Genomic DNA, 15,026 nt, shown 5'->3' on the forward strand with positions numbered 1-15,026 from the left:
GATCCTCAAATAGAAGATTAGAAATCTGGGGATGACATGCTGGTAGTGTTTTAGACCAGTGGGAAGACCAAGTAACTCCTGCTTGATCTTGTTGTCAATGAAAAATGGAATTAGGTCATCAAGTAGAGTGGGAAAGAACATTTTGAAAGACATGAGGAAACTTCCATCTAACGTTGAAATGTGAAATACAAAACTCGTTCTGTATCCCTAATACTCATCACTGCCTAGAACACATTTCTATTTGTAGTTCAAAAGCTCTGGTTCAGCCTGGTACAGTGGCTCACCCCTGTAATCCCAGCATGTTGGGAGGCCGAGGCCAGCAGATCTCTTGAGGTCAGGAGTTTGAGACCAGCCTGGGCAACATGGTGAAACCCCATCTCTACTAAAAATACAAACATTAGCTGGGCATGCGTGGTGGCGGGTGCCTGTAATCCCAGCTACTCAGGAGGCTGAGGCAGGAGAATCACTTGAACCCGGGAGGCGGTGGTTGCAGTGAGCCAAGATTGCATCACTGCACTCCAGCCTGGGCAACAGAGCAAGGCTGTCTGAAAATAGTAAAATCGTAAAAAGCTCTGGTTCATGCTGATCCACAATATTGATTGGAAATGGTGAGAACACACTGCTGTCTGCATTTTCTCTCCTTTGCACCCAATGCTGGAGGCAGTCTCCTTGTTACAGATCACATTTCTGCGGAACATCACGTGGACCTTGTCGAATCTGTGCCGAAACAAGAACCCGTATCCTTGTGACTCTGCAGTGAAGCAGTTACTGCCGGCCCTCCTTCACCTCCTGCAGCACCAGGACAGCGAGATTCTCTCGGATGCCTGCTGGGCACTGTCCTACCTCACCGATGGCTGCAACAAACGCATCGGCCAAGTGGTTGACACAGGGGTCTTGCCCAGGCTGGTAGTGCTCATGACCAGCTCAGAACTCAATGTCTTGGTAAATGTAATCCTGGGCCCTGAGGACTCGAGTCCTTGAGTCATAGTCACTTTAGCAGGTTTTGGAGCAAGGCTTGTCATCTGCATTTCCCTGGTTTTTGCTATTCTTTTTTTTTTTTTTTTTTTTGAGACAGTCTTGCTACGTCAACCAGGCTAGAATGCAGTGGCACGATCTCAGCTCATTGCAACTTCTGCCTCCGGGGTTCAAGCAATTCTCCTGTCTCAGCCTCCCGGGTAGCAGGGACTATAGGCGGCCGCCACCACACCTGGCTCATTTTGTAATTTTAGTAGAGACAGGGTTTCACCATGTTGGCCAGGCTAGTCTCGAACTCCTGACCTCAGGAGATCCTCCTGCCTCAGCCTCCCAAACTGCTGGGATTAGAGGTGCGAGCCACCATGCCTGCCCATCTTTGCTATTCTCTAGCCAAAAGCTTGAATCTATTTTGATGTCAAATCCTAGTGGGTGTTAAGTAACTGGCTTCTTAACTGGATAACTAGAAAAAGAAAAGTACCAAGTGAAATTACTTATAATCCCACCACCCAGTGAACTATTCACACGCCGTCTCCTTCTAGCGGTCTACATGTGTAGACTTTAGCAAATTGACTTATACTGAATGGGTGTATAAGCTCATCATAACATTTGAATTTTTTACACAAGTATAAAAGACAATTCCACTGGGTATATGCCTGTCCAACGTTTTGGGAGGCTGAGGCAGGCAGTTTGCTCGAGGCCAAGAGTTTGAGACCAGCCTGGGAAACATAGTGAGACTCCATCTCCTTTTTAAAAAAAAAAAAAAAAAAAAAAAAAAGGCCAGGCATGGTGGCTCACAGCTGTAAAAATACAAAAATACAAAAATTTCTTTTTAAAAACACACAAAAATTAGCTGAGTGTGGTGCTGCACAGCTGTAATTCTAGCTACTTGGGAGGCTGAGGCAGGAGAATTCCTTGAACCCAGGAGGTGGAGGTTGCAGTAAGCTGAGATCGTGCCACTGCACTCCAGCCTGGGTGACCGTGAGATTCCATCTTAAAAAAAAAAAAAAAAAAAAAAAAAAAAATTTGGCTGAGACCTGTAGCCTCAGTTACTGGGAAGGCAGAGTTGGGAGAATTTATTGAGCCCAGAAGTTTGAGGATGCAGTGAGCTATGATGGCACACTGTACTGTAGCCAGAGCGACAGAGTAAGACGCTGGGGATTAAGAAACAAACAAAAAAAACCATTATCCTCTCCCTAGTTTGTTCTCTTAGACTAGCTCAGATATAGGCAGAAAGCTAGTGAAACCATTACTAATTGCTTTTCTAGGTTATTATTTTTTGTGAGACAGAGTCTGTTTCCCAGGCTGGAGTGCAGTGGCGCAGTCTTGGCTCACTGCATCCTCCACTTCCTGAGTTCAAGTGATTCTCCTGCCTCGGCCTCCCGAGTAGCTGGGATTACAGGCACCCACTACCACCATGCCCAGCTAATTTTTGTATTTTCAGTAGAGACAGGGTTTCACCAGGTTGGTCAGGCTGGTCCTGAACTTTTGACCTCAGGTGATCTGCCCACCTCAGCCTCCCAAAGTGCTGGGGTTACAGGCATGAGCCACTGTACCCTGCCGCCTTGCTATGTTATTAAACATGCCACCTACATCATATACTGCTTTGAAACGTGGGTGCATTTTATTATATTGAAGATGTCTTTACACTGCCTGCTCTTTATTTTCTTAATCTTTTGCCTAATGTTGCATATTCTGCAGCCTTAGTGATCATCTATTTGGAGATTAGCATAGGATTTTTCAGATGTCGAGTTGGTTGGGGACAGTGCTAGGGGCATGGAGAGTATGAGATAAGAAATTTTTTTTTTTTTTTTTTTTTTGAGACGAAGTCTCACTCTGTCGCCCCTATTGCCCAGGCCGGAGTGCGGTGATGTGATCTTGGCTTCCTGCAACTTCCGTCTCCTGGGTTCAAGCAATTTTCCTGCCTCAGTCTCCCAAGTAGCTGGGACTGCAGGTGTGCACCACCACGCCCAGCTAATTTTTATATTTTTAGTAGAGACGGGGTTTCACCATGTTGGCCAGGCTGGTCTCGAACTCCTGGACTCAAGTAATCCACCCGCCTCGGCCCCCCAAAGTGGAGAAGCAAATTCTCTAAGAAGTTGCTTACCCCCAGGTTTCTGGGGCCCATTTGGAGCTGCCCTGGTAAGGCCATGACTGGCCTGAAGTACCACTTCTACCTCTCACTTCAGTATCAGGTAAGTAGCCTAATAGGCTAGGAAAGTTCTAGAACTGTTGCTAGGTGCTTTATTGGGGCTGCCGCTACAGTGCAGAGAAATCTGAATAAAGCCATAGTTAGCTATTGTAGGAGAGCTGTTTTAAGTTCAATCAGAGACCTGTCCTGGGGATCTTCTGAGTTATTATGAAGGGTTTTCTGATCACACCATAATGGCATTGAGATCTCATGATCTCCAATTAAATATGCAACAAGCTTGACACTGGTGATAAATACTAATTCAGTCATTATAACACGATAAAGAGTATAGTCACTGGGCACAGTAGCTCACGCCTGTAATCCCAGCACTTTGGGAGGCCGAGGTGGGTAGATCACTTGAGGTCAGGAGTTTGAGACAAGCCTGGGCAACATGGTGAAACGTCCTCTCTACTAAAAATACAAACATTAGCTGGGCGTGGTGGTGCAAACCTGTAATCCCAGCTACTCAGGAGGCTGAGGCAGGAGAATTGCTTGAACCCAGGAGGCAGAAGTTGCAGTGACAGTGAGCCAAAATCATACCACTGTACTCTAGCCTGGGCAACAGCAAGACCTTGTCTCAAAAAAAAAAAAAAAAAAAAAAAAAAAAAAAAAACTAGAGTCAACTTAACATTTGATGATGATATTGAAAGCATATGAAAAGTACAACAGTATTTCTTGGGGATTTGTATCCCACTTGAGCCGAACAAGTGGGAAGCCGGAAAGTTCCTTTAAATCACATTTAAACATCCAAGGGCCAGGCACAGTGGCTCATGATTGTAATTCCAGCACTTTGGGAAGTCAAGGCAGGATCACCTGAGACCAGCCTGGACAACATAGCAAGACCCCTGTCTCCACAAAAAAGCTTAAAAATTAGCCGGGCATGGTGGCACATACGTATAGTCCCAGATACTTGGGAGGCTGAGGGAGGAGGATCACTTGAGTCCAAAAGTTGAAGGCTGCAGTGAGCTGCATTCCAGCCTAGATAACAGTAAGACCGTCTCAAAGTAAAAAGGCCATAGATGAATTGAATAAATAATGATCACAGATACAATTCCTGTTCAGTCTTTCAGACAAACGTCAGCTATAGCATGACAATGTTTGGGAGGGAACAGAATTTAGTGTGAATGTTGCCTTTCCTGGGATAGACTTGAAATACTTAGACTTCTAGCCTTACTCTTCCAGACTCCTTCTCTCCGCACCGTGGGGAACATTGTCACAGGCACGGATGAGCAGACGCAGGTGGCCATCGACGCGGGCGTGCTGAACGTGCTCCCCCAGCTCCTGCAACACAACAAGCCCTCCATCCAGAAGGAGGCAGCCTGGGCCCTGAGCAACGTAGCGGCGGGGCCCTGTCACCACATCCAGCAGCTGCTTGCCTACGATGTCTTGCCCCCCTTGGTGGCCGTGCTAAAAAACGTAAGTGGCGCACACAGCAACCATGGCAAAGGACTACTTTTCAATAGCACTGGGTTGAACTCCTTCAGGAATCAGACACAAGCGCAGAAGCAGACTGAGATCACAACAGAGCTATGAAACCTCAGTCCTAGCTCTGCCTGAAAAAAAAGGAAGGGGGCGTTCCATTCTGAAGAACCCATTAAAAGATTTGGAAGATGGAACAAGCATTGTTCAATGACAAGGTGACCCCATGGCTCAAGCATCCAGAAAGCTCAAGAGCTAGTAACGATTAGCTTATGTCTAAGTGGTGTTCAAAGAATATGCCATCTATTCTCTCCCTACCAAAAGAGGGTGGAGCTTTTATTTTTAGCAGGACAAACATATCATGCTATGGTGATATCATACACGGAAGGAAAAAGCCAAGTTAAATTGACGAAAGTGGTAATGTCAAAATTCAAATCTAAATGTAGAAATACACTAAAGCAGGCTGAGTGCAGTGGCTCACGGCTGTAATTCCAACATTTTGGGAGGCCCAGTCAGGTGGATAGATTGAGCTCAGGAGTATGAGACCAGCCTGGGCAATGTGGCGAAACTCTTTCTCTACGAAAAGTATATGTATACAAAAATTAGCCAGGCATGGTGGCATATGCCTGTGGTCCCAGCTACTTCAGAGGCTAAGGTAGGAGATTCAATTGAGCCCAGGAGGTCAAGGCTACCGTGAGCTAGGATTGTACCACTGCACTGTAGCCTGTGTGACACAGTGAGATCCTGTCTCAAAAAAAAAAAAAAAAAAAAAAAAAACACTGGGGGCAGGCACAGTAGCTTATGCCTGTAATCCCAGCACTTTGGGAGGCCAAGGCAAGTGAATCACCTGAGATCAGGAGTTCGATACTAGCCTGGCCAACTTGGTGAAACCCCATCCTTACTCAAAATACAAAAAATTAGCCAGGCTGTGATAGTGGGTGCCTGTAATCCCAGCTACTTGGGAGGCTAAGACAGGAGAATCACTTGAACCTGGGGGGTGGAGGTTGCAGTGAGCCAATATCGTGCCACTGCACTCCAGCCTGGGCAGCAAGAGTAAAACTCTGTCTCAAAAACAAGCAAACAAAAAAACTTCATTATTTCTCCTGATTTGCATTCCCCTTTTGCAGGAGCACGACTATCCTTGGCATTTTTCTTTTTGCTACCTTTAAAGGAATGAGCTATGTTTAAACCATTTATAGTCGGGAGTGGTTACCTTGGGCTGGGGGTGGGGAGGCAGATGGAGTCTCATGGCGTTGAGGAGAAGCTACTGGCGGTGTTCTTGTTCTCAGGCTGGGTGGTGAGTTCCCAGGGTGCACCACGTATGACAAGCTAGGCAAGAAAGGCTAGGTGTGTTACCCAAATTATAGCATCTTCCGATCTATTCAGTACTTCCGGTCCTGCACACCCCTGTGAATCTGTACATATTCTAGTGAGAAATATCTAGTTATGAATCAAAGAACACTTATATTTCAAGTGGTATCTTTTGAACTAGAACTTGCTTGGAGCTGTAAGTTATTTGTTTTTTGTTTTGTTTTTACACTGAGGTCAGTTTTCCCCAGCCATAAATTGGGAATAAATCCTGCCCAGGAATAGAAGAGTAGAAGATAAATTCCTCCTGTATCTCTGGCCGAGTGCACTTTATAAATGCAAAGATTTACTGAGCAATTTTTTTTTTTTTTGGGAGACAGAGTCTCGCTCTGTCACCCAGACTGGAGTACAGCGGGACAATTTCGGCTCACTGCAACCTCCTCTTCCTGGGTTTGAGCGATTCTCCTTCCTCAGTCTGCTGAGTAACTGAGATTACAGGTGCACGCCTCCATGCTTGGCTAATTTTTTTTAATTTTAGTAGAGACAGGGTTTCACCATGTTGCCCATGCTGGTCTCTAACACCTGAGCTCAGGCAATCCACCTGCCTCGGCCTCCCAAAATGCTGGGATTGTAGGTGTGAGTCACCGCACCCGACGTGAGTGATATTTTTTCCTGTTACCTCTGGGCTGGCTTGGTCCCTTAGGTTGTATCTGTGTGCCCAGCCTTATAGCTTCTTGGCCAAAGCTTTATTAGATCAGAAAGACTAAAAATGCAGACATAGGCTACTGTCATCTAAACCCAAAGTATAACTCCTGGTCTATGTAGATTACCTGAATTGGTTAATATCAGTTTCAATTTTTTCCTGTAGCCTGATATGGGCAAATGAGCCTATTTGATCTTACGACTTCCCTCTAAGACCCCACCTGAGTCTGCCTGCCTGCTTCTTGGCTTTCCAAAGATGCCGTCTTCTGATCAAGAACTAGAGGCAGGGGCTGGGCATGGCGGCTCATGCCTGTAATCGCAACACTGTGAGAGGCCGAGATGGGAGGATCACTTGAGGTCAGGAATTTGAGACCAGCCTGGCCAACATGGTGAAACCCCGTCTCTACTAAAAATATAAAAACTAGCCGGGTATGGTGGTGAGTGCCTGTAATCTCAGCTACTCGGGAGGCTGAGACAGGAGAATCGCTTGAGCCTGGGAGGTGGAGGTTGCAGTGAGCTGAGACTGTACCACTGCACTCCAGCCTGGGTGACAGAGTGAGGGGGGGTAAAAAAGAAAAAGAACTAGAGGCAGGTAGCCAAGGCATTCTATGTAAATCATACATGCAGTTCTGGCTGTCACCAGCCTCCCGAGAATGTGAACCAAGTTGGTGTCCTATATTTAGGTTCTTCAGGATCTGTAGAGAATGTAAACGTCCTTGTTCTGCAGGGAGAATTTAAAGTCCAGAAAGAGGCTGTCTGGATGGTGGCGAACTTTGCAACAGGGGCCACCATGGATCAGCTGATCCAGCTCGTCCACTCTGGGGTCCTGGAGCCACTGGTGAATCTGCTCACCGCCCCAGATGTTAAAATTGTTCTCATCATCCTTGATGTCATCTCTTGCATCCTCCAGGTGAGCCGTTCTGAACAGGTTGGTTTGTAAATAGCTGTCTCCAACTGGATATAGGCATTTAATGTGGCTCTTAAAACTCAAGTTGCACTTTGGGAGGCTGAGGCGGGTGGATCACCTGAAGTCAGGAGTTTGAGGCCAGCCTGGCCAACATAGTGAAACCCTGTCTCTACTAAAATTACAAAAATTAGCCAGAATGGTAGTGCACGCCTGTATCCTAGCTACTCTGGAGGCTGAGGTGGGAGAATCACTTGAACCTGGGAGGCAGAGGTTGCAGTGAGCCAAGATGGTGCCACTGCACTCCAGCCCAGGTGACAGAGCCAGACTCCGTCTCAAAACCCAAGTTGGGTTATTTCTCTTCCCTCAATCCCTCCACCCTCCTCTGTCCGTGTGTCCTGTGGATAAACACAAAAAGAGCCATCTTGAAGGACCATGGTCTTCGTTTTCTCGAACAAATGTCTGTGTGCCAGATATTTTTTCAGATGCTCAGACCATATATGACAGTCCTTGCTGTAATGGACGTTATGTATGAGTAGGGAGACAGAGGACAGACACATCAGGTAGGGAGTTACGGATAAAGTAAATCAGATAAAGGGGCAGTCACTAATAGTTCAGGGTGGGGAGTGGCTATAGCTGTCTTTTTATAGAGACAGAGACAGAGAGGGGCAGACAGACAGAGACACAGAGAGAGAGAGACACACACAGAGACACACATACAGAGACAAACACACAGAGAGACAGACAGACAGACATAGACAGAGACAGACGGAGACGGAGACAGAAGGAGACAGACGGAGACGGAGACAGACGGAGACGGAGACAGACGGAGACGGAGACAGACAGAGACAGACAGGATCTCTGCTCTGTCATCTAGGTTGGAGTGCTGTGATTCTAGCTCACTGCAGCCTTGATCTCCTGGGCTCAAGCAATCCTCCCACCTCAGCCACCTGAATCGCTGGCACTATAACCAGATGCCACCACGCCTGGCCAATGTTTGTATTTTTAGTAGAGACAGGGTCTCTCTGTGTTACCCAGACTGTTCTCTAACTCCTAGGCTCAAGTCATCCTCCCACCTCAGCCTCCCAAAGTGCTAGGATTACAGGTGTGAGCCACCGTGCCTGGCCAAGAGGATTGGCTTCTGAGGAGGCTCACATGATGGCTGGGAAGTCACCTGGACACGTGGACCTTCTCCATTGGGCTGCCTGAGTGTCCTCACATCACGCAGCTGGCTTCCTATGGAGTAAGGGGTCTAAAAGCAAGGTGAAGGCCTCAATGTCCTTCATGACCTGACCTTGGAGGTCACATTCTGTCACTTCCACAACATCCTATTGGTTATACAGGTCACCCCCATTCAATGTGAGTGGGGAACTACACAGGGTTTGGGCACCAGGGGTCAGGGATCATCAGGGCAATCTCAGAGGCTAGCTAGATTCATTTGGTTAGGGTCCTTTTAAAAAATTAATATTTTTTGCCTGGGCATGGTGGTTCACACCTGTAATCCCAGCACTTTGGGAGGCCAAGGTGTGCAGTCCACCTGAGGTCAGGATTTCAAGACAAGCCTGGCCAGCATTGTGAAACCCCAGGTCTACAAAAAAATTAGCCAGGCACAGTGGCTCACGCCTGTAATCCCAGCTACTCAGGAAGCTGAGGCATGAGAATCACTTGAACCCAGGAGGTGGAGGTTGCAGTGAGCCGAGATCAAGCCACTGCACTCCAGCTTGGGCGACAGAGCAAGAGTCTGTCTCTATAAATAAATTATAAACATAAATATAACAGGATCTCACTCTGTCACCCAGGCTAGAATGCAGTGGCGTGATCTCAGCTCACTACAGCCTCAACTTCCTAGATTCAGGTGATCCTCCCACCTCAGCCTTCCAAGTAGCTGGGATTACAGGCTTGTGCTACCACACCCATCTAATTTTTGTATTTTTAGCAGAGGCGGGGTCTTGCTATGTTGCCCACGCTGGTCTCAAACTCCTGGGCTCAGGTGATCCTCTCACCTCAACCTCCCAAAATGCTGGGATTACAGGAATGGGCCACCGTGTCCAGCTTAGTTAAGGTTCTTTTATAGGCAACAAAACTATCTGAAAAGCTTCAAAGTAACACTAGGGAGCTCCTTTTAGAAGCCCACTTTAAGCATCTTTTTAATGTAATTTTCTTGAAAAGAACGATCTGAGTCAAGACTAGATTTGAAACTCAACCCAATGACATCCTAAAACTTGGATCAAACAACACAGATAAAGAATAGATATTTGAGCCAAGTGCATTGGCTCATGCTTGTAACCCCAGCACTTTGGGAGGCAGAGGCAGGCAGATCACCTGAGGTTAGGAGTTCGAGACCAGCCTGACCAACATGGTAAAACCCCATCTCTACAAAAATACAAAAAAGTTAGACTGGCATGGCGCGTGCCTGTAGTCCCAGCAATTTGGGAAGCTGAGGCAGGAGAATTTCTTGAACCTGGGAGGTAGAGAATGTAATGAGCCAAGATTACACCGCTGCACCTCCAGCCTGGGCTATAGAGCAAGACTCTGTCTCAAAAAAAAAAAAAAAAAGATATTTGGGCCAAATGCAGTGGCTCATGCCTGTAATCCCAGCACTTTGGGAGACCAAGGCAGGAGGATCGCTTGAGGCCAGGAGTTGGAGACTAATCTGGGTAATGCAGCAAGATCTTGTCTCTACACAAAATGTTAACAAAATTGTGATACCTTCTGAGTCTTCCCTGTGTATCTTCTTTATTATTTATTTTTGAGACTGAGTCTCATGCTGTCATACAGGCTGGAGTGTAATGGTGCCATCTCAGCTCACTGTAACCTCTGCCTCCTGGTTCAAGCAATTCTTGTGCCTCAGCCTCCTAAGTAGCTAGGATTACAGGCACCTGCCACCACACCCAGCTAATTTTTGTATTTTTAGTAGAGATGAGGTTTCACCGTGTTGGCCAGGCTGGTCCCAAGCTCCTGACCTCAAGTGATCCGCCTGCCATGGCCTTCCAAAGTGCTGGGATTATAGGCATGAGCCACTGCGCCCGGCCCTGTATTTATGATATATGTCTGTGTATCGTGGATACCTGAAATGGGAGGAAGATCATGTAATAACCAACTTGGGAAGAGTGAAATTGCAACTGTCCATTCAGGAATGGTAGGCTTTGGTCTGCTTCCACTGGGGGCAGCTCCCTTGAGGACTGGCAGAGGTCCCACGCCACAAGGGCTCCTGCTGGGGGTCTCATGTCCCCTTATACTTGGCCACAGGCGGCAGAGAAACTGTCTGAGAAGGAAAGCCTGTGTCTTCTGATAGAAGAACTTGGTGGGATTGATAGAATTGAGGCTTTACAACTGCATGAGAACCGTCAAATTGGCCGGGCGGCTTTGAACATCATCGAGAAGCACTTTGGTGAGGTAAGTGACTTAGGAGTGCGAAGGAGTGTCCAGGGGTCCTGGTGGGGCAGCTCTGCAGCGGGTGACCCTGCCGGGGCCTGGGCTGTTGCGTGTGGCAGGTGACTGGGCAGGTGGGCTTCTCTCCCGTCACATCCTCTGAAGTTAATGTGTCTCCTCTACCCCGTGCTGTATCAGGTCATCTTTGAGTAGTGGCTTCTTGGTGCCTGGAAGCTATTCGAATTCCTTAGGAGCTTATCCCGCTGCCTCTGGCTTAAAACTTCACTTTACTGGTCTCCTTTTTGGGAGAGGTATGGCAGGGGAGAGGATTTGATGCTAAAGTGACTTTTTATTTTATTTATTTATTTATTTATTTATTTATTTATTTATTTATTGAGATGGTTTCACTCTGTTGCCCAGGCGGGAGGGCAGAGGCGCCATCTCGGCTCACTGCAACTTCTGCCTCCCAGATTCAGTTGATTCTTGAGCCTCCGCGACCTGAGTGGCTGGGATTAGAGAGATGTACCACCACGCCCAGCTGATCTTTAGTAGAGACAGGGTTTCCCTATGTTAGTCAGGCTGGTCTCAGACTCCTGGCTTCAAGTGATCCACCCGCCTCGGTGTAATCCCAAAGTGCTGGGATCACAGGCATGAGCCACCACGCCTGGCCCGTCTCCACAACAGTTTTTATCTTCTCAAACTGAAACTCCCTACCCGTTAACTACAAAGTCCCCAATACACGTTTCCCCCAGCCCTTTGAGTAACCATCATTTTGCTTTCTGTCTCTATGAATTTGACTATTCTAGGGACTTCATGAGTGGAATTGTACCGTATTTGTCCTTTTGTGACTGACGTATTTCCACCTGGCATACGGTCTTCAAGGTTCATCCGTGTTGTAGCATGTCAGGATTGCTTTCTTTTTTAAGGCTGAATAATACTCCATTGAATATATATGCCACATTGTATTTATTCATTTCCCTGTCAATGGACATGTGAGTTTCTTCTACCATTTGGCTATGGTGAATACGCTGCTATGAACGTGGGTGTGTAAGCCTGTTAGAGTCCCTGCTTCCAATTTTTTTTTTTTTTTTTTTAAAGACAGGGCCCTGCTCTGTCACCCAGGCTGGAAGGCAGTGGCAGCAATGATTGCTCACTGTAGCCTTGACTTCCCTGGACTCAAGCAATCCTCCTACCTAAGCCTCCCAAGTAGCTGGGACTACAGGCATGCACCACCATGCCAGCAGCTACCTTTTGTGTTTTTTAAATAGAGATGGGGTTTCTTCATGTTGTCCAGGTTGATCTAAAACTCCTGAGCTCAAGCAAGCCACCTGTCTTGGCCTCCCAAAGTGCCGGGATTACAGGTGTGTGCCACCACGCCTGGCCCAGTTCTTTGGAGTATATACCCAGAGTTGAATTGCTAGATTATATGGTAATTCCATTTTGAATTTTTGAAGAACTACCATGCTCTTTTCCACAGTAGATGTACCATTTCACATCCCTACCAACAATGCATGAGGATTCCAATTTCTCCACACCCTTGCCAACACTTGTTATTTTCTGGGTGTTTTGGTAATAGCTATCCTCACGGGTTTAAAGTGATATCTCATTGTGGTTTGATTTGCACTTATATCAGAAATTTTTCATATGAGGAAGGCAACTTCACATTTATTTCATGACCAGATCAACATGGGGCTAGGAGTTTATAGAGTGACACTTCTTTTAGGTGTCAAAGGTATCAGCAAAATAAAGGACCATACGGTCAATATGACCAGGTGGATGGTGTGGTTAGCTGGGGCAGTTGATTTGGGACCAAGAAGATGCTCTCTGCTGGGAGCAGTGGCTCATGTCTGTAATCCCAGCACTTTGGGAGGCCGAGGCAGGCCTCCCACGAGGTTAGGGGTTCGAGACCAGTCTGGCCAACATGGCGAAACCCCGTATCTACTAAAAATACAAAATTAGCTGGGTGTGGTGGTTTGTGCCTATAATCCCAGCTACTCAGGAGGCTGAGGCAGGAGAATCACTTGAACCCCAGAACAGAGGTTGCAGTGAGCCAGGATGGTGCCACTGTATTCTGGCCTGGGCAACACAGCAAAATTCCATCTCTGAGGAGAAGAAGAAAAAATAAAAAGCTCTCAAGCCAGGTGTGGTAGCTCATGCCTGTAATTGCAGCACTTTGAGAGACTAAGGTGGGTAGATTGCTTGAGCCCAGGAGCTCTGACACCAGCCTGGGCAAAATAGCAAGATCCTATATCTACAAGAAATATAAAAATTAGCCAGGCGTAATGGCATGTGCCTGTAATCCCAGTTACTCGGGAGGCTGCAGTGGGAGGATTGCTTGAGCTGAGATTGCGCCACTGCACTCCAACCTGGGCAACAGTGTGAGACTTTTTTTTTTTTTTTTTTTTTTTTGAGACGGAGTCTTGCTCTGTCACCCAGGCTGGAATGCAGTGGCGTGATCTTGGCTCACTGCAAGCTCCGCCTCCCAGGTTTACGCCATTCTCCTGCCTCAGCCTCCCGAGTAGCTGGGACCACAGGCACCCGCCACCACCACACCAGGCTAATTTTTTGTATTTTTAGTACAGACAGGGTTTCACCGTGTTAGCCAGGATGGTCTCGATCTCCTGACCTCGTGATCCACCCACCTTGGCCTCCCAAAGTGCTGGGATTACAGGCGTGAGCCACTATGCCCGGCAGGGACCAGTTTTTATAAAAGACAAATTTTCCACAGACTGGGGAGTTAGAGGATAGTTTCGGGATGATTCAAGAGCATTACATTTATTGTGTACTTTATATGATTATTACATGGTAATATATAACGAAATAATTATACAGCTCATCATCATGCAGAATCAGTGGGAGCCCTGAGCTTTTTTCCTGCAGCTAGACAGTCCCATCTGGGGGTGACAGGAGACAGTGACAGATCATCAGGCACTAGATTCTCATAAGGAGCGTGTAATCTGGTTCCCTGGCAGGTGCAGTTCACAGTAGGGTTTGTGCTGCTATGAGAATCTAATGCTGCCACTGATCTGACAGGAGGCAGAGCTCAGGTGGTCATATGAGTGATGGGAGCGGCTGTAAATACAGATGAAGCTTCACTTGCTGGTCTGCTGCTCACCTTCTGCTGTGTGGCCCAGTTCCTAATGGGCCGTCAACCGGCGAGGGGGCAGTGGTTGGGGACTCCTGATGTAATAGGTCCAAAGCTTCAGTTGTGCAAGATGAAAAAGTTCCAGAGGTGGGTGGTGGTGATGATTGTACAACAGTGTGAATGTACTTAATTGCTACTGAGCTACCTGCTTAAACATGGTGAAGAGGGTCGATTTGGTTACAAGGTGCATTTTGCCAAATGTGCAGTTGATAATGTGCTGAGAATCCTGGAGGTTATAACAGTGTCTGTTCTCTCCTGAAGGAAGAAGATGAGAGCCTAACTTTACTGAGCCAAGTCCTAGACCAAGATTATGAATTTATAGATTATGAATGCTTAGCAAAAAAATAGCCAAGCTCCATAACTCCTAAGCCAACAACCCAGTGCTAAAGGATAACTTCTTTAAGAAGCAGCAGACCTCTATCTTAGTGTAACCCAAGTGTAACCCAAATGTGAAGCTTTTAAAACTTGACATTAATAAAATGTTCAACACTTTCACCTTTCTCTATCTGAACTTCAGATAAACCCCTTGCTTCTTAAAACCATGTGGAATTCATCTCCTAAGAATGTTCGTTTGTTTAGGCCGGGTGTGGTGGCTCACACCTGTAATCCCAGCACTTTGGGAGGCCAAGGCGGGTGGATCACCTGAGGTCAGGAGTTCAAGACCAGCCTGGCCAATATGGTGAAACTGTCTCTGCTAAAAATACAAAACATTAGCCAGGTGTGGTGACGCATGCCTGTAATCCCAGCTATTTGGGAGGCTGAGGGAGGAGAATTGCTTGAACCCAGGAAGGCAGAGGTTGCAGTGAACTGAGATATAGCCATTGTACTCCAGCCTGGGCAACAAGAGTGAAACTCTATCTCAAAAATAAATAAATAAATAAAGAACATTTGTTTAGTAATTGCCTTTTAAAAGGTCTTAAAGTAAAACCTTCAAGACAGAGTAGAATGGTCTTATCTGGACAGACTTTGTTTTTCTTTTTCTCCTTTTTTTTTTTTTTTTGAGATGGAGTTTT

The 15,026-nt window shown here is 46.7% G+C and overlaps 1 protein-coding gene across 1 annotated transcript in view; it reads left to right on the forward strand.

Moving 5' to 3' along the window:
- The window catches only part of KPNA7 (karyopherin subunit alpha 7), a 33,486-nt gene extending 19,125 nt beyond the window's left edge, over positions 1-14,361 (forward strand). Inside the window, exons 6-10 of the mRNA XM_037990368.2 lie at positions 679-942; positions 4,346-4,579; positions 7,320-7,502; positions 10,746-10,892; positions 14,275-14,361. Of these exons, the coding sequence (XP_037846296.2) occupies positions 679-942; positions 4,346-4,579; positions 7,320-7,502; positions 10,746-10,892; positions 14,275-14,361 (915 nt within the window). The remainder of the gene's footprint in view (positions 1-678; positions 943-4,345; positions 4,580-7,319; positions 7,503-10,745; positions 10,893-14,274) is intronic.
- The last annotated feature ends 665 nt before the right edge of the window (positions 14,362-15,026 follow it).

Source organism: Chlorocebus sabaeus, chromosome 28 (assembly GCF_047675955.1).
Source record: "Chlorocebus sabaeus isolate Y175 chromosome 28, mChlSab1.0.hap1, whole genome shotgun sequence".
In the NCBI taxonomy this organism is placed as follows: domain Eukaryota; kingdom Metazoa; phylum Chordata; class Mammalia; order Primates; family Cercopithecidae; genus Chlorocebus; species Chlorocebus sabaeus.